Source organism: Ciconia boyciana, chromosome 12, assembly GCF_034638445.1.
Source record: "Ciconia boyciana chromosome 12, ASM3463844v1, whole genome shotgun sequence".
In the NCBI taxonomy this organism is placed as follows: domain Eukaryota; kingdom Metazoa; phylum Chordata; class Aves; order Ciconiiformes; family Ciconiidae; genus Ciconia; species Ciconia boyciana.
Window position 1 is genome coordinate 3,090,973 of NC_132945.1, and position 24,730 is coordinate 3,115,702.

A 24,730-nucleotide genomic window follows, 5' to 3' on the forward strand; every position below is an offset into this window, starting at 1 on the left:
TCTAGCTGGAAACTTAAAGTATGCGTGGTTCTGAAATGGGGTTGGAGGAATGAAAAATATTTCAACTTACGTTGTTAATCAGTCCCTTCTCTGGTCTGAGAAATAGAATAATGTGGCAGCTACCAAATCTGTTATTCTTACCAGATCAAGTTTCAGGGCAAAATGGAATAATTCTTTGTGTGTGGGCAAAATTGTATTATTAGTCAAAGGTTTTGTAACAAAACCATTTGTGTGTTATTGAGTTTCAGAAAGTTTGATAGTTTGATTTGGGGGGAAAAAAAAATTGGCACTGGGTGTAGCAGAGTTAGTGTAGGTGGTTACTGAGCCTGAAAACCACTCTTCCTAATCAGTGATGGCCACACCGTATGACTTTGAAGAGTCCTACAAGAGGAATACCAGGAAGAATATGCTCCTAATCATAAGCTAAACTTATATTTAGGTCTTCACGATATCATAAGGAAAAGGTTTTCTATAATGCCACTCTGTGCTTTGTTCTCCTTCCCCCTGTCTCATTAGTAAGTACCATGAAGGCTTAAAATTAGTATTAAAATGTTTAAGAATGTTGAAAATAATGTCAGTAATATAAACTTTTCTCTTTAGTAGTATGCACTATACTATGTAAGTTAAATTATAATTTTTTTGCACATTTTACATAATAGATCCAAACAAGGAATTATACTTGTATTCCCAAGAAATTTCTATATTTGTGAACTACAGAATTATGATTGTTTGTCTCCGTTCTCTGAATATGCGTTGTTGGCTTTTTTAAATAGGCCTTGATGATTGCCTCCAACAATACATAAAAAATTTTGAAAGAGAAAAGATCAATGGTGAACAGCTGCTACACATCACTCATCAAGAGCTTGAGGAACTGGGAGTCACTCGCATTGGCCACCAAGAACTGATACTGGAAGCAGTTGATCTGCTATGTGCATTGGTAAGTGATTTCTTGCATCGCTCATCTTAATAATCGGGGTTTATAAATTTCCAAACCAAAACTAAAAGAGTGTAGGCTGCACTCTACAGTTATATGCTTGTACAGACACAGTGGCTTTGCTTCATTAAAGGACAGACATGTACAGGCTTCTTTCAGCTGTAAAGAAACTATATAGATCCATTTTATGATTATGTATGATGGTCTTTTATTGCTGTTCCTCTAAATTTCTTGGTCTTGCATTCAAATACTGTTGACTATCACTACTGGCATCCATATGGTTCTGTAATTACATGCCATATGCCCTTGTATTTCACTGACATTTGCCACACTGTAGTAAACCAAGTAGACCTGAGTGTTTTAACCATGCCAGCATTCAAAAGGATGGTACTAAGGAGCCAGAAGGTAATGCTAATTAGACTGGAAGATTGTTTAAAATGAGCTTTAAGACAAGATTGGAATGATAAAATTGACTTTATCTAAAGTATAGACACGTGTGTCAATTTAACGGTGGGGGTTTTTTTTAGCAACCTGCAAGCATCCAAAGTTGGAAGAACACTGGTTTTTCATGTAACAGGTTATTAATCCGGTTAGCCTCTTAACAAAGTATTTGATATGGGAAAATTCTTTTTTCCCTCTGTTATTTAATTCCTACCAGCTAATAAAATGCAATGTATTAACTTAATTCTAAAGAAAAAATAACTGTGGAGGTGAACAGGTGAAAGGATATTGAAAATACAAAAAAGTAAAATAGTAAAATTACATGGGTAAATTACATATGACAGTCCCAGTATTTTACTTCTTTATCAGGAGTTCTGCTTTTGTACAAACTAGGTTATCCTGTGGGATTTTGATAAGAAATTGTCTCCAACAGGGAAACTGGCATTTAGCAGTGAAATAGAAAACAAGTGGGAAAAATGCACCTGATCTAAGAAAAAAGCAGTATGAAGTACCTTTTATTACGCATATGCTTCTTGCAAGTACCTCTAATTACAAAATATACTTAATGTAGCTTGAGATCTACTCTTACAACCTAAGTAACATATATGTCAAATCAGAGAATTGCTTTTGGCCTTGATGCAGCCATACCTGTAGAGTGGTGCATACTGCATAACCCAACAAACTTTTGTGTTTTGGAAACATTTAAAATGGAACTCAAGAGTTTTTCCTCCGAAACATTGTTTTCCACATAAAAGGAACGTAAATACCCCACAATGTTACATTACGTTATCTAAAGAACAATGCAGTGGTATGCCCTGATACTAGTCAGAAATAGCAGACCCAAGAAGTTTCCTCTGGAAAAAGAACGCCCTTCAGTCATGTGTGCCCATTAGGAGGACCCTTGCTGATTTTTTTTTTTTTTGTTATTATTTTTTCTTTTTTTAAACAAAGAAACTGTACCTCTTAAATGCTGGCCCTGCTGCTGGTCAGTAGTGCAGCTCTTCTCTTACTGTGCCATCTCATGACCTTATTTTTTCTTTTAAAGCAGAATGGGGATTTTCCAGCTCCCGGTATCATTTATTTAGCCTCCTGCCTCTAAGCCCTTACCCTTCCTTTCTTACTCTCTCTCTAAAATGCCTGCTTTTTTTTTTCCTCCTTCTAAATTTTTATCTTCCTGCCCATTCCATGTGCTTTCTGCTGAGTGAGTCTGCTGCCTGCGGCTCTGCTCTTGGGGGTATTCTCTTGCTTCTGACATTTCTGCCTTGCTGCTATGCACAACACATTCTTCAATTCTTGCAGCTGCTTAATGAGCCAGGATCACAAGTAAAAGTTTTACAAGACTAAGTATAATATCTGTTTTAAATCTGTAATAATTTATAAGAATTTTAATCTAACCAAAAAGCATAATTAAGAATTTCTCTTAAGTCTTTTAAATAATTACAATAATTGAATGGTAGGCGATCTCATGCTGCCTTTATTAACAACTGAAATACACTTCTAAAATATTACAATTGTATTCTTATTCTGTGCTAAATCTTGAAACATTAATAGATTATTGCACCAAAATCTGACAGCTGGTTAAGTGATCAGTGAAAATTGTGAATTGGAGTTCATACCTGTAATGGGTTTTTAGACTAGCTAGCCTAAAAAAACAGAAAGACCTTATTTTAAAAGTAATTTTTTTAAAAAAGAGGGTATAGGGGTATTTGCTTATGCCACTCAACAGGAACCAACACATAAGAAATTATTTGAATCAGAATGACTTAAGGAGCATGTCATTTTAGCCCGATTTCCTGAGTTACATTATAAGCAAACTTAATACAGTTTATGGGCAGCTAGAATACAGCCCCAGTTAGTAAGATGTCAATACATTAATGCATTGTGAGTGTGTTTGTATATATGGACAGGGTGCATAGGGTACAAAGTAAGTATATTCGTAGATTCATATATATGTATACTTTAAAAATTTTTTTTCAAAGCTTGTTATGAAAAAAATTGAGGGGAAACATCAATTCAAACAATCTGGTCTAAAATTCCACATGTGGAGGGGTGGTAACAGCAGGAGCAAGAGTTAACTGTCTCCCTCCATCCCTCCATTTGCCCCATTCAGCATGGCATGTGTTCCCAGTCCCATGCTGGCAGAGCATCCACAATGCTATGCACGCTGTGTTTTCTTCCTGTCTGGATCACAGGTAGCTACATTCCTGTTTATATCAATATATGTCAGTACTACTTTGTACTCTGCATATGATCCACTCACTGGGCCATGTCAATGAGCATTGATTTTTTTTTTTTTTTCCCCTCCATATATGGATTTCTTAATTGATTTCTGTTTAGCAATTGGCAGTGTCCAAGTTACATGACCTATTTCTTCCAGGCAGTATTAGCAGGATGTTCCACTCCACCTTAGCTAGATGGGTTGTATAATGCTTTGAACAGAAGCACCTCCAATGTACTGTAGAAATCTCTCAGGTAAGCTTAGGCTCAGTGATGCATCAGGAATTCAGCTGCACATTGGTCGTGAGTTTAGCTGCAGAACAGCTATGTTGCTTCAGGAAACAAAGAGAAATTTGACTGTCTGAGCTCAAGCTCTTGGAACACACCGAAAGTGCATGTGGCGATGCCATATTTTCCATATGTGCTCCCTAAGGGCCTGGCCATCAGCCCACTGGCTTTTGGGGGCATGGGGAGTAGTTGTTTGGGGTTACACATCAAAGAGCAATGTCCCTGCTTCTGTCATAGTGATGCAAACCATTACACAGCATATACATAGCTAAATGCTGATCCATAATTAGGGTTCTAAGTGCAAGAGAAAACAAAAAATAAAGGAGGCACCTCCCGTGTTTTTTCTTCCCTGTCCTAAACCAGCCATTAACTAGACTCTCAAATGCAAATTATTAAAGACAGGGAAAGTTTAGTTGAGGAGTCTATTACACATTTGCTCTTGATATGATTTTGGATCCACTTTTCACAACTAAACATGAAAAGAATATAAACTAATATTAAGTCTTGGTTAATTGATTGCAACCATCATATTATTTCTGAATAAAATCAGAAGAGGTGTTAGTAATATGTACAATCACAGATCATAATTTTTCTTTTGAAAGAAAGCTGAATTCAGAGCTTTCTTTAACTAGGCATTACATATGAGAATCCCATCAAAATTCTACACTGGAAGAAGAACTGCAGTAGGAAAGAAGGAGATGTAAGAAATATAAACAGGGAAAAATAAAAGTATTTGATACACCCGTGCATAACAGAAGTGGCAATATGGTGATATAGAAGTACATGTATTTTACCTTAAAAATGAAATAATTTTGAATGGTAGAATAATCTGGTTTTTGAAAGGGTAAAATTGAAGTGCAAAAGGTGAGAGTATCTTTCACTGTAGGAGAGATAGTGCTGGCACTTTCTTGGGATTGCTCAGGGTTGAATTTATGTGCTATGAAAGGAAAAGTCATAGGTGAGCCATACTTTCAGCTTCGATTCTTTGACCATTCTAGAAAGGCATTTTTGAGTAGTGTTTCAATTAGGAAGAAAGTTGGGAATGATGGCTGGGGGCGGGGGGAATCCTATCTTAAACATCAAAGTCCTTTCTTACTAGTGTGGTCAGAAGCTGCTCTGCAATTATTTATTTGAAGTGACCTAAATAACATCTATGGACTAAAAAGTGCAGGGGCCATTTAGGATTTGGACTGTAATTTTATTAAAGCTGAAATACTAATCTGGATACGTATTGGAGGACACAAAGGCATTGGCTGACTGAAGAAGTAGTAGGGCCTGGGGAAACTAATTCTTTGATAGACAGTAAAATATATTGGGAAGAAGAAAAAGGAGTAATTTTGAGGTCAACATGGGTTGCTGTGCAAATCTATGCAAGTAAATTTAATTTAATTAGGACAGTATTGGAGTCAGTATGTTGTTAAAGCCCACACAAATTAAAATATAAACAGTCTAGTGGGAAGAAAGACTTTGATAATGAATGGCAGAAAAATGAATGTAAAATGAAAAGCATGCTCAAATATAGATTGTATCTAAAGTAATTAAAAGTACTGTTAATTCATAGGCATTCAGCTAGTGAAATTAGGCACTGTGCTGTGATAGCATTCAAGGAGAAATAAAGATTAGAAAATTTCTCTCTCTGCAGTTACTGCAGAAGCTAGCAACCCAAGCATGATAGTTTTTCTGCTAGAAGGCAAAATAAAGTCACCTGTGGGTCAACATGTTTATAACAACTGGTGTGAGTTTAATTTGCTTGCATATTTACTACTTTTTTTAAACAATGTATGGGACATAGCTACCAAACGCATATGCTTTGTTTTTTTCTAACATTTTTCTAACGCATTTCTTTATTAGGCATCTCTTTAACAAAATTACAACAGTAACAGCATTTTGTTGGTCAGATGGAAAGCAGTTTGCAATAATTTATTTTGAAGTATGCCATGCTGAAGATGAAGCAGCCAGTCTTTCATAGCTGTCTCTGTATCTGTTGATAAGGTTGTTTCTTCTGAATTAAAATTATTCAAGTTTTGCTTAAATTAATACTACTTTTTAATGGCCGTACCTACAATGATCTCTCTTGAGATCCTTTTCATCTTTCATTCTGCTGATATACTTTTTGATTTGTCAATAGTGTGAGTATATTGGGAAGTATTTTTTTCTTACTTTACCTGATATGTAACCAAGTTTCATTTTTAACAAGTCATTTGGTATGTCAGATACTTATTTTCCTCCCATATTTCAAAGGTTATTCAAAGGTAATTATTCTAGACTGAAGTCTTTGTTTTATTTAGATATTGATGCTTAAATAAATGAAAGTAAATCTTCTTTCTGTGAAATGGAATGCCATCTCTCTTAGTGAGAGATGAAGAGATATTCCATCTCCTCAGTATAATGAGGAACCTGGCACTTACGTTATTTTTGTCTATACAAACATATATGCATCCAGAGAGCTTTATTAATGTCAGTTGGAAAAGAAGTTCAGCTTTTGGCAGGCCAGTGCTATTTATTATGCTGTGCCAAACCATTGAATTAATACTATTGAATGGGTTAGTTAATCATTCCACATATTAGAAAGGGTATATCATCTTTTGCTTAGTCTAATTAGCCGTTTCATTCTTTTTTAGCCTTTCAAATCATGCAATATGGAAAAATAAACTATTTTAAGAATTGTCTGTTGTTTTTTCTCATTTTAAAGTCTGTTGACAATTTTTGCCTTTTTAAAAATCTTTTAGGATCAGGACATTGAAGGAAGATAATTAAGTTTGTACAAACAGTTCACAGTAGTCTAAAGGTGGTTTTGTTCACAGGTATTTTACACACCTGCGTGCATAATAATTTTGTCTTACTGGTAAAAAGTAAGGAATTCAAGGTCTTGCTAACCTGATATGCTGAAAAAGGAGATCCCTGAATGTAATTACATATTATTTGAGTTGACTACCTAGCACAAACAAAATTCTTTAATTGTGAAATCACCCGGTGTTCCCTTACCAGATGTAAGGGCAGCTATGTGAGTTGATATAAGTAGATACAAGGTAGAGGGTAATTTTTCTTGATGTCTTCTCAGTTTTCTCTTCAAGGACCACTGCCTCTACACCAGTTGTTCCATAGTAGGATGTGGTTTCCAAGGCCTGTGGCCTGTGGTTTCCAAGGCCTGTGGTTTGCACACGAAGAATATTTTGGAATACTGTAGCAGTACCACCAATGGTAGTATTAAAGCTTAGTATGTAAAATTTTCAGAGGTACCCAAGCACAGGATTGTTTTAAAGGGAATTTAGAACCTAAGAAGTGACTTATGAATTTGTGTTTTGTGTGTTAAGTTGCACTAGAACCTTAGGCTCGAGCTCTTTTGAAAACTTTATCCTGTATGAATTTATCATTCTTGTACAGCAACTGTGCCTTAGCAGTCAAGGCCACATAACCTCTGGTGAAGGCACAGAACCCTCTGGGTATATGATGTCTGCAGATCATGTAGCCAAACAAGGATTGGAAATGGTCCTATTCAGGTATTCCAATATGTATGTGGTCTGTTGTCACAAGATAATGTGTATATAGTAGAAATAGAAGAATGGAGGTTGGCTGCATTTTACTCAAATTTCAGCTACCTGCACACAGTCCAAAAGGGGAAGAGAGAGCAGCAAGTGGACTGCAGGTCAGGTGAATTCCAGTAGACCTCATCTAATTCTTTTCCACAAGAAATGCATCCAAATTTTGTGGTATTAGGCTATCAAACTTCAGATAAATTACTTCAGGCTATAAGTAGTTCTGTATTCTTCCTACTTAGGGCTGGGTTTATGTTAAAAAAACAAATCAGGAAAAAAGACACATTTGCTGTATTGACTCCTATTTCAATTCCTTGAATTTATGTACATCAGTTGCCTGTAGAGCAAGACAATGTTAACAGACTAATGAGAGGAAATAGACTTTTGTTTTTCCTGTCTTTTGACATAGTTGAAAGATTTCCTTTTGTCACACAATAATTCTTTTTCACAAAATAGGGAGAAACATGTTCTATTCAAAGTGTTCAGTCTGTTCCAAAGCTTGTAATTTTCTTCTGAAAATGCATCTGTTTAAGTACCAGTGAGAATGAGGATCCTAATCCATTGTGGGCTAGGCTGGTGAATAGGCTACTACAGGAACTACTGCATGCTCCTGAAAAATAAATGTACTTATTTCCATTTATAAATTTATAAAATAATCCAGTTATAATAATCCATTACGGTATTTTATGTCTGGTTATGTGTCTGGGTAAACTCGGTGGTATTCTGTCAATGTTTTATTCCTTTTCATATTATGAGTTACTGTCACTCACTGGTTGAGAACAGCACACCATAATATGTACAATTAAATTGTATTGCTACTTATTAGGCCGATGCGGTAGCAGAAATTTATGCAAATGAATAGGTAGGCTGATGATATGGTGCTGAAAAACCACGTGTCCGATGCTGTAGACCAGGGCAGGAGGGAAAATACTGGCTGAAATTCAATCCAAATAGTGTTGGTATACATTATAATTTGTGTATATTCTTCTACCCCTGGTTTAGGTGATGTTAATGGTACATTCATTCCTGACATCGCGTAGATTTCTTTTGAGGTTTATATGTGGAAGACAACATTTTTGTTTGTAATTTCAGCCCTTCTGGATGTTCGGTTTCTTGAAGGCTGATGATAGTGATCACAATTACTGCTAGGGATAAAGGAATGGACATTTTCCCTGCACAGTGATAAAAGAAAAACCTATATAGTAACACTCTGTTTCACTTCACGGGTGTTTCTGTTGAGACCAGCTGCTGTAACATTGCACGTTACAGTGTTAAGTGAATGTTTATTGCTGCTTTTGCTTTGATTTCTTTGTGTTTCAGAAGGCATCCTTTATTGCATAGTAGTCTAGTTTGCCAAAAGCAGTGGACAGCAAGAAGCAGGAAGGCCAGCTTTTATTTTTTAACCTTGTTCCCCTGCTGCCTTGCTCCAATATTCTGAATTACTCTGTGTAAGCTCTCTTGTGTCCCAAGCCACAGACTAGCCAAGATTTGGATACTTGATTTGTCTGCAGCAATGTGGAGATACCCTGTGGTCTCCTAAGGATACTTACCTAGCCTTTGTGGACTAATTAGAATTGACGTATCCAATTAATTTATATGAATTATTGCTTTCCCTAGAATTTCAGTGTGAAGTATGTGGAATAGCCTGCTAGTGACACATGAATAAGCTGTGCAGCAGAGGACTCACATTTTCTCTTCTATCTTTTTTTTCCTACACTAAAGGAATTAAAAAGAAAGATGCTTGTAATATTTGCCCTGTGTCATTTCTTACCTCGTGATCAAACGTATTGCTAGATTTCTACATTGCTTTTGATAACATTAGAGTGTATTTGATTAAAGCTTGCCACAAAAAGAAATCTTGTGAGGGATTCTCATCAATGCTACCACAAACATTAATCCCTGAGTTAAAATAGTGCGTTATGCCTTCTTTTTTCCAATTCTGCATGACACTTGTGGGGGACTTTGAGCTGAAAATGCATTTATGTTTTCACGGGGCCTTGAGGAAAGTGGGCATGTAATTTTTTGCAAGACTGTAAGTACAGGAATAAGAGCCAAGTGTTGACCGCCTTGAAGGGATGAAGCTCTAAGTTGTAGTGTGGGAATCGGTGCAAGTCAGGTTAAACTTTTTAGATCACTCTGGTTTTGTAACAACATTTACTATGGTATAATACTAGTAGCAATGCTGTCATACAAAACTACGTGTAAAAAACTGGTCAGCTGTCATAGCCTCTTAATTTTAAGAGTCCTTGCTGTTATATAGACTGCCATAGGCTACAGAATATAATGTCTTTAATAAATGTGCTTTTCACATAACAATATTATGTTATGTGGTGCTTAACACTAAGCAACTGTATCTTTCATTTGTGTAAAAGGGGGCCTTGATTTTGGCATTTTTAGAGCTTTATAACCAAAATGACTGGATTCATGTAAACGTATACAGCAAAATTAAGTCCAGCAAAACTTTTATGAAAAGTTGCTTAGGTAACTGCATCTTGACAAGAGTGGCCGTGGACTACATTTAAGATTTTGTTAATTTTTTTGGTAGATGCATTAAATTTTGGAACGGATAAAAACTTTTCTGTGGTTGAATATAGTGCAGCTCTGACAGTGGGAATTCATCGTTCCTCTGCTCTTTATTGGCTGACATAAAACGTAATTACTGTTTGTTGATGCAAATCCACATTAATTTACTGTGCTCAGACGTCCATGTGTGCACTGACTTGTAAAAACAAGACTCATCAGTGCCTTAGTCTTTATCCTTTTTGTTTGAATTCTTTATGCATGAGAGGGGGAAAACTAGCAGTGTCAAAAAAAGTGCTGTTTCAATACTGGTGACTTTTCAGTTCTATGTTCTGTTGTCTCATATGTTATACATACTTATTAGACCAATACAGATATATGCTTCATATTAAATAATTCTTACTGCTGACTTCAAATCATTGTTACAATAAACATGTCTGGAAATTGTTGGCCGGTTCTGATCCTGAGATTTTGAAAGTTAGTGCTCCGTTCAGTAAAGCATAAAAATACAGATCTTGCAGATTGTGCTGTGATTTCATAAAAATGCCACTAAAACACCATCCTCTTGTACAAGAGTTAAACTCAGTAATTTAAAATTCTAAATTCTGGAGTGCTCAGTGGTATTTCTTCCATTCTGATCTTTTATTGCAAATACAGAAATAATACTTCAAGCAGGGTATATTGAAGGAAAACATTGTTTTTCTGAAATCATGAGTTGCAGGGCTTTTATGCTTTCTGTTAAACTAGCGTATGTTTTTGGTGTATTGCTACATAACAACACTTAATTGTATACTGTTACATTAAACATTTTAGTATATCATTTAAATCCATTAGCCAGCTGAAATTGATAACTTGGACTCAGCATGCTTTATTAAAAGTCTTTACCAAAGCTGTTTGAATTCCCATACATATTTGGGTGTGAGAAACATCCAAACGTGAATAATTCTCAAAGCAGATGAGGTTTTTTGTGATTGCGTTGCCTGTGTCTGCACCAGTTCATCCCTCTACCCACCTTAACAACTTTTGAAAGTTGTGGCCAATCTCAACCAAACTCGACAGAACAGTAAGTCCACGAGAGTCCTGCAAGGGCTGTGGTAGTCAGTAGGTCACTAGAGGGGTGTATCCTAAACCAGTGACTTTCTGGGAGAAAATACACGTGATCCTTGGGGAGAGGCATCAGCCGATGGCCGATGGTGGGTGTACGCCTGTGGCCTCGGCAGCCAGCTCAGACTCTGCTGACTCCCAGAGCTTGTGCAATCGGCCTCTGTTCGTAGGCAGATTGCATGGGAGTCATGTGAAGAAGGGGATGTGGGAATGAAGAGGGGACCGACCATGGAAAATCAGGCCTTTTCAGTACCGCTGCTCACCAAACAATTTGTTATTCCTTACACTGCGATTTTAAAGCAGCATGTCTAAATACCTGTGCGTGACTACTGGTTTGCCAGTATTGCAGTAACTTACACTTGGGGTCTGCCAGCACTGCAAACCTTAGAACTAGAATATACAGGCGGTGAAAGACAGTTCATTGACTGAATCCAGCTAATGGAATATTGATCCAGACCTAGGTAATTACATTAAATAGTAGGGGGAAGGTATATTAGATTAAGGGCATACAGGATTCTATTTTTGGAACAAAAAGGAAGAATAATACAGACTATTGCAGGAAGAGATTAACTTTTCCCCATTAAATGAAAAAAGTCTTATTCCACTAACATAACCCAAAAGCTCAGTGACATACAGAAATTTTCTTGGTTTGTTCATCTGTTCAAAGTGTTAAACATCAAATAAATTGTTGTCTCTGTAATGGTCCATGTGAAATACATTGGTAAGTCTTAGTCTTTTAATGAAAAATAATTGCACTACTACTTATATGGTATTTTAAATAATTAGGTATAAATGATATTATGAACATTTAAAATTAGCTTTTAGTTTTTTTCTAAGGCTGTAGATTTTTTCTCCACTGGAAATGATTACATTTTATTTGTTGCTTATGTGTTTCATTTGCAAAATCTTCTTTCCCTGCAGAAAGCAATAGTTCATTTTTTCTTTAGGATCCTGATTTGAAATCTGTATTGAACGATGCAATGCATGTTATATTGCACTTGTAGCAAGCACTATACCATAGAGATTCTCTGTGCGAAGGAAATACAGGGAGTACGTCAGTGTCAGTTAAGAATGATGACATTTTCCCTATGATGGAAAAAAATGAAAATTTGCTTTTCTCATTTGCAAGGAGCAATTTCTTTCATAAATTCCCAGTAAGTTATTTTTCATACCAGCCTGTGTTACAATATCAATTGTTATAAGCTGTCTGAATTCCTGAGTAATTATCTGTGATCGGTTATTGTTATAGATAAATTCATATGCATACAAATATATACATGTATGCACGCGCATATTCATGTAATTGTTGTTGACTCTGAGTTGCTTGAGCAGCCTTCAGCAAATTCGTGATAAAAATAGATAAATGAACTATTTTCATACGCTCATTAATTCCCATTCAAAAGAATCTTGTTGCTAATTTAATTTTTGTCTGCTTCTCTCTGAATTGTTATGAATATAGGTAACATGTCTTTCCTGAATGGGTATAATTTTTACATGGAATTACCAATTCTGCAAGAACCTAAGCTAAATGTCTGACCTAAGTGAAATGGTCAGTGTCGACATATTTCCAGAAAGACAAGCCTATCATTTATTCTCTGAACTTTGAATAATTCACCACTGTTTAAAATTCTAATTTTGTGTTACGTACTGAATCTCTTATCCTCTATAATCTTGTGTTTCTGTCTTATAATTCATTTTAAGAGGTACTTAAAAATATTGAAAAAATGAGACTTCCTATGATTGGACAGCTGGTTCTTACACAAAACTATTATGAAATAAATAGCAAAGTTCAATTGGTCACAAGGTTTTAGTAACAAATAATAAAGGTTTGGGGTTATTGGACGGTGTACTACACATGTATGGCTTCGTTAGATTTTGCAGAGAAGGATGCAGCACATGAATAAAGATCAGAGAGTACTGGAAAGGTCTAGTAAAGGCTTGAGACCTTTTGTCCTTGAAATAAAGCCAGTGGAGTTGCCTGGATTGGCAACGGGAAATGTAAAGAAGAATTTGGGTGTAATTTAGGTATTTCGGAGAGACACATAACATAACGGCAGTAGCATGCAGCATGGTGCACACTGGGAAACAACAATTACAATGATGGTAATCGCTAATGCAGGGAATATTTGGTAACCATTTTTAAAAGTTAGCAGATCAGGGTCTGCTCCATGTTTTTGGAGGTAATATCTACTAGGTTGTCCTTTGGTCTTGTTTATTTATCACAGTATCCCCAATCAGCATATTCCGCATAGCTTGTTTTCACACACATACGGAAGAGGTCAAGCCATGACAGATGTCTGGCTTACATACGTTTTTTTTTAAATGAAGCCATATGCAGATCAGTCCTTAATACTGAAGTAAAGTAATTTGAAACAATTTATCTTGTGCTGTGAAAAGAAGCCACAAAATAGACTAACTTCCTTCATCCTCTTGGGTCTTGCTTTTGACTATCAGAAAAGAAACGCTGCCACAGCTTTATTTTCCTACTGGTATTTTTTCTGAGAGTTGACACTGAAGCTATTAAATATGCACAGATGTCAGCTTGACAGAGGACAAATGATGTATGGATGGTGCAGTACATTCACCATTTTATGTTAGTACATTTATGCGAAGGTTTCATTATTTCATGCCGCTGTAATATTAAGGTTTTGCTCAAAAAATATGAGAAAATATTAAATGCATTTTGAAATGGAGAAATTTTTTTAAATGCAAATTCACTTCCAGGGAGTTTAGATCTAAACTCTGTGTGAAGGTAGAGTTGAGCAGAAAAAGTGAATTAGAAATACAGTGGGAGAGCAGTTACGAACAGCTCGGAGGGACGTTGCTGAAGTTCAAAGGAACAGTAGTAAAAGCATTCTCCTTCAGATAAACTAAAGTACTATTTTAAGCACAGGTTAGGATCAGTCTCTCCTGGTTCTGAAACTGATGGTTCATTGCCTCCACAGAAATAACACTGATGGTGCCGAGGTGTAAATGACCACGGTCCACTTTACAACTGAAATGAGACATAAGATCTCCTTTCAGAGGGAATCCCTTCTCTTAAAAGTTACCTTTTTTAACGCTTTTGTGAGAAGGGGCATTAAATAGTCAAGTAGCTGTTTCAGTGTTTTAGCAGATTCCAAGCAAAAAGTAGAATATATAAAATGCTGATCTCCAATATATTTTTAGTCCTATGCTGTTTGTAATGTCAGACGATTTCAATATAACAAATGTAGATCATATGTTTTGATCTAGAAAATATTAAAGTTTGTTTTGACTGCATATTGTTTAATAAAATCTTAAAACATCATTATTTCCTACTATCATTCTATAGTCCCTGCTACAGACCGTCTGTCTAGGTTACTGTTTTAAATAGTTATTTATTAAACAGAAATATATATATGATACATAGCAAGGTATAGGTATTTAGAGTATTTAAAAACAGAAAAAAATTCAAATACTTGCTGAATGAATAATCTAAAACTGTGAAGAATATAAGAAGGCTTTAGAAATAAATAAATAAATAAATAAAATATCTTTAAGGGGTAAAGAAAATAAAAGGAAAAAAACAGAAAAAATATATGGGGAAAAAATGAAATTAAGGTATTCCGTGACCGTGGCCAGCAGACTCAGAGTGGCTTGATCTTTAAAAATATATTTGGATGTATCACAAGGTGAACCTTCTGGATGTTGAAAGTCTCTCAGACCAGTGGCCCAAGTCATCTGGGACCAGATGTTGTGATCGAGGCATTTTTATTTGCATAAAAGTACACTTTCTTTATACCTGACATTATTACAGTAATAAGCAGCCTACCTAATTGAATAGCAGATTTCATGTTTTTGCAGATCTTAGCCAAAAATTACATTGATGATGTGTCGTGATGTGCTGGATCATACTGTGTGACCACGTAGTATGGCGAGAGATAATTTTAAAGTGTGTTTTAAGAAAATGCACACTTCTCACGCTGATTAGCCTGACAGAGATAACTTGTGTATTCGATTTGTGTAATGCTGTAGGACATTTTAAAATGCCTGTGCTGTATGTAATGAATTAACTTTCTCATACCTTTTTGTGCTTTACCACAGCGATATATTCTCACGCTCTCTCCATAGATAGAGATGTATATGTACATAAACAGAAACATTAAGATGTTCCAGTTTATTCAAGCTTACCCAATTAGAGAGAGTATTTGGATATTACAGAATTTAAATCACGTTGACTTCATTAGGATTAAGCAGACCAAGAGGCTTTGCGCAGTTTGTTCAGAGATCTGTAGCAAGAGCTACAATGTAAAAGCTACTTAAGAAACGTTTAGGCAGGAGATAAGAGCACCAGTTAATTCTTGATCATCCTAACCATTTCATAATAGAAACTGGTATACCGTGCAGTTTTAGCCTGGCATATAGTGGGTCAAGTCTTGTCATAATTAGTGACCCTTCTGAGATCCATGAACAACAAAGCTGCGTACTATGTCTGCAGTCTTCTCTTGATCACCTTTTTTCCTCGTCGTTTCAAGGTCCAGTCCAGCCATATATTTTTCATGTCTTCAGAGGAGGTATCTGCAGCAGTATAACCTCATCTTCTGCTTTTCTCTAACTCAGTTCCTCTTACCAGTCATTTGACTCTCTTAACACTTAAAGATAATTTTAACAATTTATTTAAATACCATATTCTGAAAAAAAAAAATCTGTTTCAGAGGCTGGTCTTATGGTCTTTTTGAGTCCGATTTTTAAAGGAAAGACTGTCATGCTCTAATTCTTATCTGAAATCAGAAACGCGTGGCTTTTTCAATAAAATTACTTTTCAAGGCACCTTCATTATGCTTGATTGCATTTATGTGTATCAGTTACAATGGAAATGCTAAAGCTTCTGGAAGTTAAAAATACAATGCAAATGTGAAGTTTTTAAAGAAGGTTAAAATATTTAATCTTAGCACTATCTACTTAATGTATCTATTTACAAGATAATAGGAAGGTATATGAAGTGCTTAGAAGCACTGTGACAAGTCCCAAATTATAGACTCAGGAGACAAGAAAGAATTGTGACACAATTTGCTCTGAAAGGAAGGATAATGATAATGGAAGGGAGCACAAGGGGGAGGAAAGCTATGCATAGAAAAGAATTGAGGTGTTTCATTTCTAATTTGTATTATGATATTGCATATTTGCATAGCATTACCATAGTTATTAATAAATGCCATACTTTTATTTTTATGAAGTATCATTGTGTTCTGTGCACATAAACTAGGTTATAATACTGCAGTTTAACTGTCATAATAAACTGATAGGCAAATGTTATTAAAGATAGTGAGAAGGATTGTATTTATTATATGGTGTTGCTAATTTATGGATTTAGAATGAGAAGAGCTTTTAAAGAAAAAGCTGAAACAAATTTGGACAATGTTTTACTTGAACTGCAGCCCCCAGCCATTAAGATGGAATGCATTTTCTTAATACATTTGTAGCTTGCAAAACAACAGGGGCTAGGATTTTATATGAGTTTAAAAGATATAAATTATTTAATAGTTTAAAGAGCACATATCCAGATGTGCCCTCTATTTTTTCCTTTCCCTAATGCAGAGCAAAGCAAATTTATTTAGTAAGCTAGGCTTCTTTTGTAATTTGGGAAATTGATCGTGATTAATATCAAAATAGGTATAATGGTGTGTGTTAATATATTTCGGTGTGCAGTACAGCATCTCCTCGCTCTAAAGTAACTGAAATGGCCATTATAATCGTAATTCCACTAGACATTTACTACAGACAGATAAGTTAAACTGCAGAAGTGGGGGTTTGTGATAAGACATTCTGAGAATTAGGTCATGTTGGGTTCAATTGCCCTTATTCAGATGCCTCACTCCTTTGCTCCCAGAGTACGTGATTATGATCATTACCCAATTAAATCACTACTGTGCAGTGACAAGTCTGACACTGTATGAAGTACATCTGACACAGAGTTTCCTTAATAAAACTTACACTGTTTTTTGATTTATTTTGTTTAACTTTCCATTAAGTGTTGTCAAAACTTGCATTTTATTATAATCATTGTCCTGTTTTTACCACTCAGGCAATGTGTTCAGTTTTAGGTTCCAGTCTCTAGACCTGAACTTGTGTACTGATTCATATGATCACTAATGGATTTTATTAGTCGGGTTTAGATGGAGGACAATTTAGGCATTGTGTAAGACTGCTCTTAGGTTAAGACTGGAGAGAGGTGGATTTGATTGATAGATGGACTATTAGATGGTTGAGGAACTGGCTGGATGGGCACACCCAAAGAGTTGCAGTCAGTGGCTCAATGTCCAAATGGAAACCAGTAACAAGTGGTGTCCTTCAAGGGTCTATACTGGACCAATACTGTTTAATAATGGCATAGACAATGGGATTGAGTGCAGCCTCAGCAAGTTTGCAGATGACACCAAGCTGGATGTTGCAGCTGATGTTAAAGGGAAGGGATGCCATCCAGAGGGACCTTGGCAGGCTTAAGAAGTGGGCCCATGTGAACCTCACAAAGTGCAACTAGGCCAAGTGCTACGTCCTGCACTTGGGTGAGGGCAATCGCCCATATCAGTATAGACTGGGTGATAAACTGACTGAGAGCAGCCCTGCAGAGAAGGACTTGGGGATGCTGGTGGATGAAAAACTGGACATGAGATGGTAATGTGCTCTTGCAGCCCAGAAAGCCAACTGTATCCTGGACTGCATAAAAGGAAGCGTGGCCAGCAGGTCTTGGGAGTCGATTCTTCCCCCTCTACTCTGCTCTATCCCCCTGGAGTACTGCATCCAGCTCTGGGGCCCCCAGTACAGGAAAGACATGGGTCCAGAGGAGGGCCACGAAAATGAGCAGAGGCCTGGAATACCTCTCCTATGAATAAAAGGTTGAGATTGTTCAGCCTGGAAAAGAAAAGGCTCTGGGAGACCTTACTGCAGCCTTTCAATACTTAAAGGGGGTTTATAAGAAAGATGGAGAAAGACTTTTTACCAGTGCCTGTAGTGACAGGACAAGGGGTAGTGGTTTTAAACTGGAACAAGGTAGAGTTAGATTAGACATAAGGAGGAAATTTTTTATCATGAGGGTGGTGAGATGCTGGAACAGATTGCCCAGAGAAGTTGTGGACGCACCATCACTGGAAGTGTTCAAGGTCAGGTTGGACGGGGCTTTGAGCAACCCAATCTAGTGAAAGATGTCTGTGCCCATGGCAGAGGGTTGAATTAGATGATCTTTAGAAGGTCCCTTCCAACCCAAACCATTCTGATTCTAAACAAGATCTCAGCTCTGAGCTTGCAGACACTGGTAATCGGCGAACGGTCACAGGCAATGAAGCACTATGTTTTCCCTAGGACCAGGTATGCAATGTATTTAGTACAGTGATAGGTCAATAATAAAAAAAAGACCCCAGTATACTGTGAGCACTTGTTATGCCAAAGGTGTAACTGTTAGCAAAGTGCAAGTCAAGTAATTTTTTTCCTATCTGCATACCACTCCAGCAGAACTTTAACACTACCAAATATAATACACTAATTACAAGGTATAATTTATTCTTTCTTTCAGCTCAATTTATGTCACCTCAGTTCACATAGAATACCAATCTAGATCTTCTAGCACTTTATCTGAAATCTGTAATAAATACTTAAAGTGGGTCATATTCTGTGGAACCAAGGTTTAATACATACTTTTAATTTAGTGCTTTAAATGTTATAGTAAAACTTGTCTACTTGTTAAGAAAATTTCAAAAGAAGGACCTTTGTGATTTACATGAAAAATTAATTTTACCTCCTTCAAATTGCTATTCATGTAAAGGATATTTAGCATGTGTCGTGGTTTAACCCCAGCCAGCAATGAAGATGCTCACTCCCCTCAGTGGGATGGGGGAGAGAATCAGAAGGGTGAAAGTGAGAAAACTCGTGGGCTGAGATAAAGACAGTTTAATGGGGAAAGCAAAAGCCGCGCACGCCAGCAAAACAAAACAAGGAGTTCATGCACTGCTTCCCATGGGCAGGCCGGTGTTCAGCCATCTCCAGGAAAGCAGGGCTCCATCACGCGTAACGGTGACTTGGGAAGACAAACGCCATCACTCTGAACGTCCCCCCCTTCCTTCTTCTCCCCCAGCTTTACATGCTGAGCATGATGCCATATGGTCTGGAATAGCCCTTGGGTCAGCTGGGGTCAGCTGTCCCAGCCGTGTCCCCTCCCAGCTCCTTGTGCCCCCAGCCCACTCGCTGGTGGGGTGGGGTGAGAGGCAGAAAAGGCCTTGGCTGTGTGTCAGCACTGCTCAGCAGGAACGAAAACACCCCTGGGTGATCAGCACTGTTTCCAGCACAAATCCAAAACATGGCCCCATGCTAGCGACTAGGAAGAAAATTAACTCTACCCCAGTGAAAAGCAGCATGTAAATTCTTTTTAAAGAGGAAAAAATGATACACCTGACTGAAATGCAATGCCTCACATCCTTTGACTTCATACTATTTTGATAACTTCAGTTTTAAGTTGTATGATAAAAATATCACCACAAAATTTTAACAGATCTACCTGATTAAATCAAATAAATGTTTATAGAGACAAGTATTTTAGAATTAGGTTTCTACTGTGCTTTCTGTTAGCCTCTTAACCTTTAAAAACATACCTCCAGAAAGGAAATGAAAAGAAGTGTGTTTTGATGGTTTGCATTCTATTTAAGTGTCAGAACCATTTATGCTAAAATCACAGTGTATGATTATTTTGAATTTTTGCTTTTATTGAACAGGCTGTGTTTGCCTGGTTTTATTCATTAAGTGCTAAATGACTATATGCCATCACAAACACTGTACTTTTCGTTGCAAAGATATGGCCTTTGCAGCAGCAGCACACACAGCGATGTAGACAGCAGGGAGTTGTGGGATCCCAGCTGGCACGTCGTGCTTTCCCAGAGGAGATTCCAAAAGCCCAGAGCTGCTTTGGGGAATTTTCTTTCCTAGTCATCTCGGAGCCCCGCGCTGCAACCATGCCCCAAGGGAGACAGGTGGGGAGAGGTCTCGTGCTGTTGTGTTGAGAGCATGTGAGTGCCTGTCCCTGGGGAGCAGGAGGGCTGGCGGGGGCGAGCAGGCAGCCTGGCAGGGACCAGACCTGCTTTCCCAGCAGAGGAGGGGCAGAGCATCCCTGCAGAGCTACATCCGATATCGCAAGTCCACAATAACTTTAAGTCAATTTATGTGTAATCCGAGAATGGGTCGAAAACCAGTCTGTTGTGGGGAAGATGTGCCTGAAGATTGAGCTTTTAAATTAATTCCCTAATCCTGCTTACGATACAACGGTGCTGAGACTCAGGAAGAGGGCATGGCAGCATCTTTCTGTGGCGGTTCATGAATATGTCAGCTTAAAGCAACTGGGAAGCTGAGCCCTGAGGAGGAGTGGAGCGTGCCATGAGTCCAGCTGTGCTGCTTTCAGGCTGGGTTGGGAGGGGGAGCAGCCTGCTGTGCTAAGGATGTTTGCGTGTGTGTTAGGGGCAGGGCGGCACTGGCAGGGCAAAGGCACATCTGCTGCCTGGGTTTGTTAATGGTCCTGAGCTGCTGCGGCTGCTGTCTGAAACCCAGACCTGCAGCTATGGCTACCATAGTAGCCACACCGATAAATTGTGGGGATTCTTTAAGCTTACGCGTGAAACATAAAAATGGGAGTGTAGCACAATATTTAGGTTGGGGTATTTTAAACGCCTTAACATGGTGACTTTCATGTAAGGTGCTTGAATTTCAGTCAGCGTTGTTTCCTTTAATCTCCTCAGTCAGATCTACTGCTCCACGCTTTTCTCTGAACCTTACAGTTCAGTGAAAATTGTAATATTCTTAAAATATCACCTACAGAAAAAGCTGTATATGCATCCATGTGTTTATACATATTTATACATGTATTTATACATATATTACACAGACTACTTACATGAATGACAACATCAAGAAAAACTACTATAATTAAAAATAAATCTGTTTTTAAGGTAAGTTAAAGTCATTCCTTATGCAATATAGACTATTTAGCTAAAATTATATCCTGTGTCAAATAAATTTCAATGTGCATACATTTTTTTACCTCTGTATGTGACATTATAGCAAAACAGTTTCATTATATTAGTACCTTTAATTATATAATGCTGGGGTTTTTTTCAACAGAAGAAATAAATTGCAGGTATTTCTTGCTCCGCTTTTGATCTTCAGGTGTTAGTGTTTACAAAAAATTGATTAGCACTTATCCTTTTTTTGCCATTGTACTTGTTATTTTTTATCTGAACATTTGCTACAATAATTTGACCTATTTTATCTTAGTAGCTAAAATTTTCACGGATAGTTTTATTCGCATAAAATACTAATTTGTGATGTTGTTACGTACATGCAATAAGATATGAAAACACCCTAAGCCATAGCTGAAGATTTTTTTTCATTCCACTTCTTTGAATATGTAAAGCACACAGGTGGTGTATTGTCAGGTGGATAAAAAATGTACTCAGTTTTTTAAAAATGGAACTTCATACCAGAACGTAGGTACAAAACAAGCAGAGTTTTTAGCTGGAATTGTGATACAGACACAGAGCAGGAGGGTTCGTTGTCACAGTGTATTTACCTATTTCTGCATTTTGGATTTATGACATAAAAAGGAAGAAATATCTGTTTGGATGCAGATTTCCTATTTTTCAATTTCCAGTCTGCATTTTTAACTATATGGAATATTCAACAACGTATCTCTTACATCACATCTTCCACTCTGCACTAGGAAAAACAACAGTCTATTTCAGGTTGTTCAAAAAAAGTGGTATTCTCCCCTGCCTTCTGAATTCTAGCGCTTCTGACAACAGCCACCTGTTTGTTCTGTACTTCAAAAAAAAGATCAACTGCAAAAGCCCTGGAGGCGATCTGTCCTGCCTCTTCCCTCTCGCCGCCTACAATAACCCTAATCACTAGGAACACTGAAACAGGCATCTCAAACTGAGCAGCAGAGGGGAGCTATGGGGATGGCAAGGAATTCTCACTGAGAGTTTGAAAAGCGAAGAATTAGAGAATGAAATTGCTAAAACTGAAAACTGCGTTTTACAGACAGCAAGCAGGCTTATCCTTAAACCTAAGTCAGTTGTACATCTCGCTAACAAGTGCCACTTTAAGCACAGCTTCAGCTTGGCATTATTGCTAATGATATTCTTCTATAATAAGCTTGTCTGGCTCTGATCTCACATTTGCGTTTAATTTCTACCTCTTGAAACCCTTCTTTCAACTCCTGTCATTGAATAGGGCATCAGGAATTGCTGAGCTCCAACCTAAAATACACTACTGAATCAGTCTGTCACTGAACAAATCAGATAATCTCTATGTAACTCTTCTGTTCTGTGTGAAGGTAATAATGCGATCGTATATATTACACTCAGTGGATACACAGAATTTCTCACTGTTTGAACAGTGCTTTTATGTGAAGAAGCTTAAGTAAACATTCAATAGATTTACCAGTCACATCTTTCTGTGTTCAAGATTTGCTGTTACTTTGGCCCTTTCTTCCAGCAGTTCCCTTTCTGCAATATACCTGTCAGGCCCATTTGACTGAAGCGGAGTATCATCGGCTTTAGTCTACTACGCAGTTTCACAATCCAGATTTTGTGATAATTTGACAAACTGTGTGGCTGTGTAGTTCTTCTAGACAGGCAGCGTTTGGGGTCGCTTTAATAGTCAGTATTCATTCTGTAAATCTATATGTCCGTTTCCACTAATAGAGTAATTTGGTAAAAATGACTATGCAACAACCTTAAGCATCATGAAACAAAATCAGGGAATGAAGCAAGCCTTGCCTGGGTTTTTTTCCCTGTTCTTGGTATGAAACATAATCCTGCCTATGCTAATGGCACCCTCTTGTCCCTTTTAGAGGTTTCTTTTATTTTCTTTTCTTTTTTTCCTTTCTTTTTAAACCAGCAATTATATCTAGGATTTACTGTGCAAGAAAGAAATCACCTGCCAGGAGATAGAATTTTACAGGCTCAGGAGCATCATTTCTATGGTGTGTCTCACAATAACAGCACATATTTAACACAGTGAGAGCAGAATATATGGCTGTGAAAACTGAAGTCTGATATGGTAGCTGCGATAATGATTTAGTCTGGCAGGTTTGAGACTATCTCAGTTAGCATCATGCAGATGAGATGCCTACAGGAATGAGAAGAGATCTGGATACTTGCAGTGTCATATATACAGAACAAGGCTACCCACCTACTCACTCATTATCATAAACTGCAACTCTTCCGTCCGTGTGTTCAAGCACGTTCACTGAATCATAATCAATGCGGTTCAAATTTGTGTATGTACCTACTTGTTTGCCCTTTTCTCCTCTGGAACAATCTTTTTTATATCCCATCACCTTGGTTGCTGACTAGGGAAGCCCGAAAGGGGCCATAGCTTCCTTCCATAGTTTTCTAATGCGCTGCCACAGTGGGGCTTGTGGGGCTTCATGGCATCCGAGCTTCAGCCTGGCGAAGAGATTGCGTGGGAGGTGGCAGGGGAGAGAGAAATGTGTGCAGCTGACACGAGGTGAGCTGTGGTGCAGTAAATTAGGATGAGGTGGTCGGAGGTGATCTTTCAAGGATTGTATTTAGCCACTCTTTTTCCCAGTTTATACTTGTTTCATTTAAAAATGAAGATCTTAGATTTGAGGCAAGCTTAAATTTAGAGCAATACAATGTCTCTCTCTGCTACGGAGATATTGATTCACAGCCATTTTTGTAATATTTTTATCTTTTTCCCTTTATTGTGTCTTGCTAAGTCACAGCTAACCCGCTAACTTGCATCAGCACTTTTACTGTGCTGAAAAATTTCCTTTCATCTCCTGGTTATCTTTATGGACATATTTTATGTATGCTTTGCTGTATTTTAAATTTTATGTTGACATTAATTGAGGTTGCCATTGGTGTGTTAATTAATAAACTTTAAGATAAAACAAAGAACTTGCTCACTAGATGGATTTCCTCAAACACGGTTTCTGTCCAATTCTCTGTGTTTTCAATGACTTGAGCAAGATTGCTCCAGTTGATTACACCACTAGTATCTAGCATGCTTTCTTCAAAATTCAGGCATTTACTCTGTGGTAAAAGTGTACTGGCTTTTATAGATTCACTGGTCAAACTGTTTCTGTTCCTGCTTGGCTTTTCTTGAAAGTAAACTGACAGGTTTCCAGAGCTTTTATGCAATAATGAGTTATTGGGAGAAACATTTTCTGCTTGTTTCCACAAGGGTAAGCAAGGTTGGACTTGGAAATAAAAACAGGAGGATCTGGTTTATCATCCTTGTAATGTGTTGTTGAGTGTGCAAAATCAAACTCTTTCTGAGGGGACGCCAAGCACTGCCTAGCTGGTTGCTAGAGGCATCCCAATACATCCACTTACTCATCATCTTGGCATGAGTAGAAGTTGAGAGAAAAATAGAGCAGGGGAGGGAATTCCTTCAGTGCTTTAATAAAAGAAAGATTAGTCACAAATATTAAACAGATGGCATGCTAATATCAAATACAACTTGCTTTTTAACTTTAAACTGCTGATGCTAACGGTACAGTATTTGTTCTGGAAAAAAGATGAAAAGAATTGTTCTCATCTGTAGCTAAACCAATGTAATTTGTTTCACTTGTTTCACTATTCAGTCTTAGGCTGGATGCTTCCAAACCTCAGTGACTGATTGTGATGCTTTAGGCATGATATGTATATAACAATGAAACTAA

General features: G+C 37.4%; 1 protein-coding gene across 1 annotated transcript in view; it reads left to right on the top strand.

The window, feature by feature from the left end:
* LOC140658467 (connector enhancer of kinase suppressor of ras 2-like) overlaps nt 1–24,730 on the top strand; it is a 215,153-nt gene that overhangs the window by 73,962 nt on the left and 116,461 nt on the right. Inside the window, exon 3 of the mRNA XM_072876931.1 lies at nt 774–937. Within this exon, the coding sequence (XP_072733032.1) occupies nt 774–937 (164 nt within the window). The remainder of the gene's footprint in view (nt 1–773; nt 938–24,730) is intronic.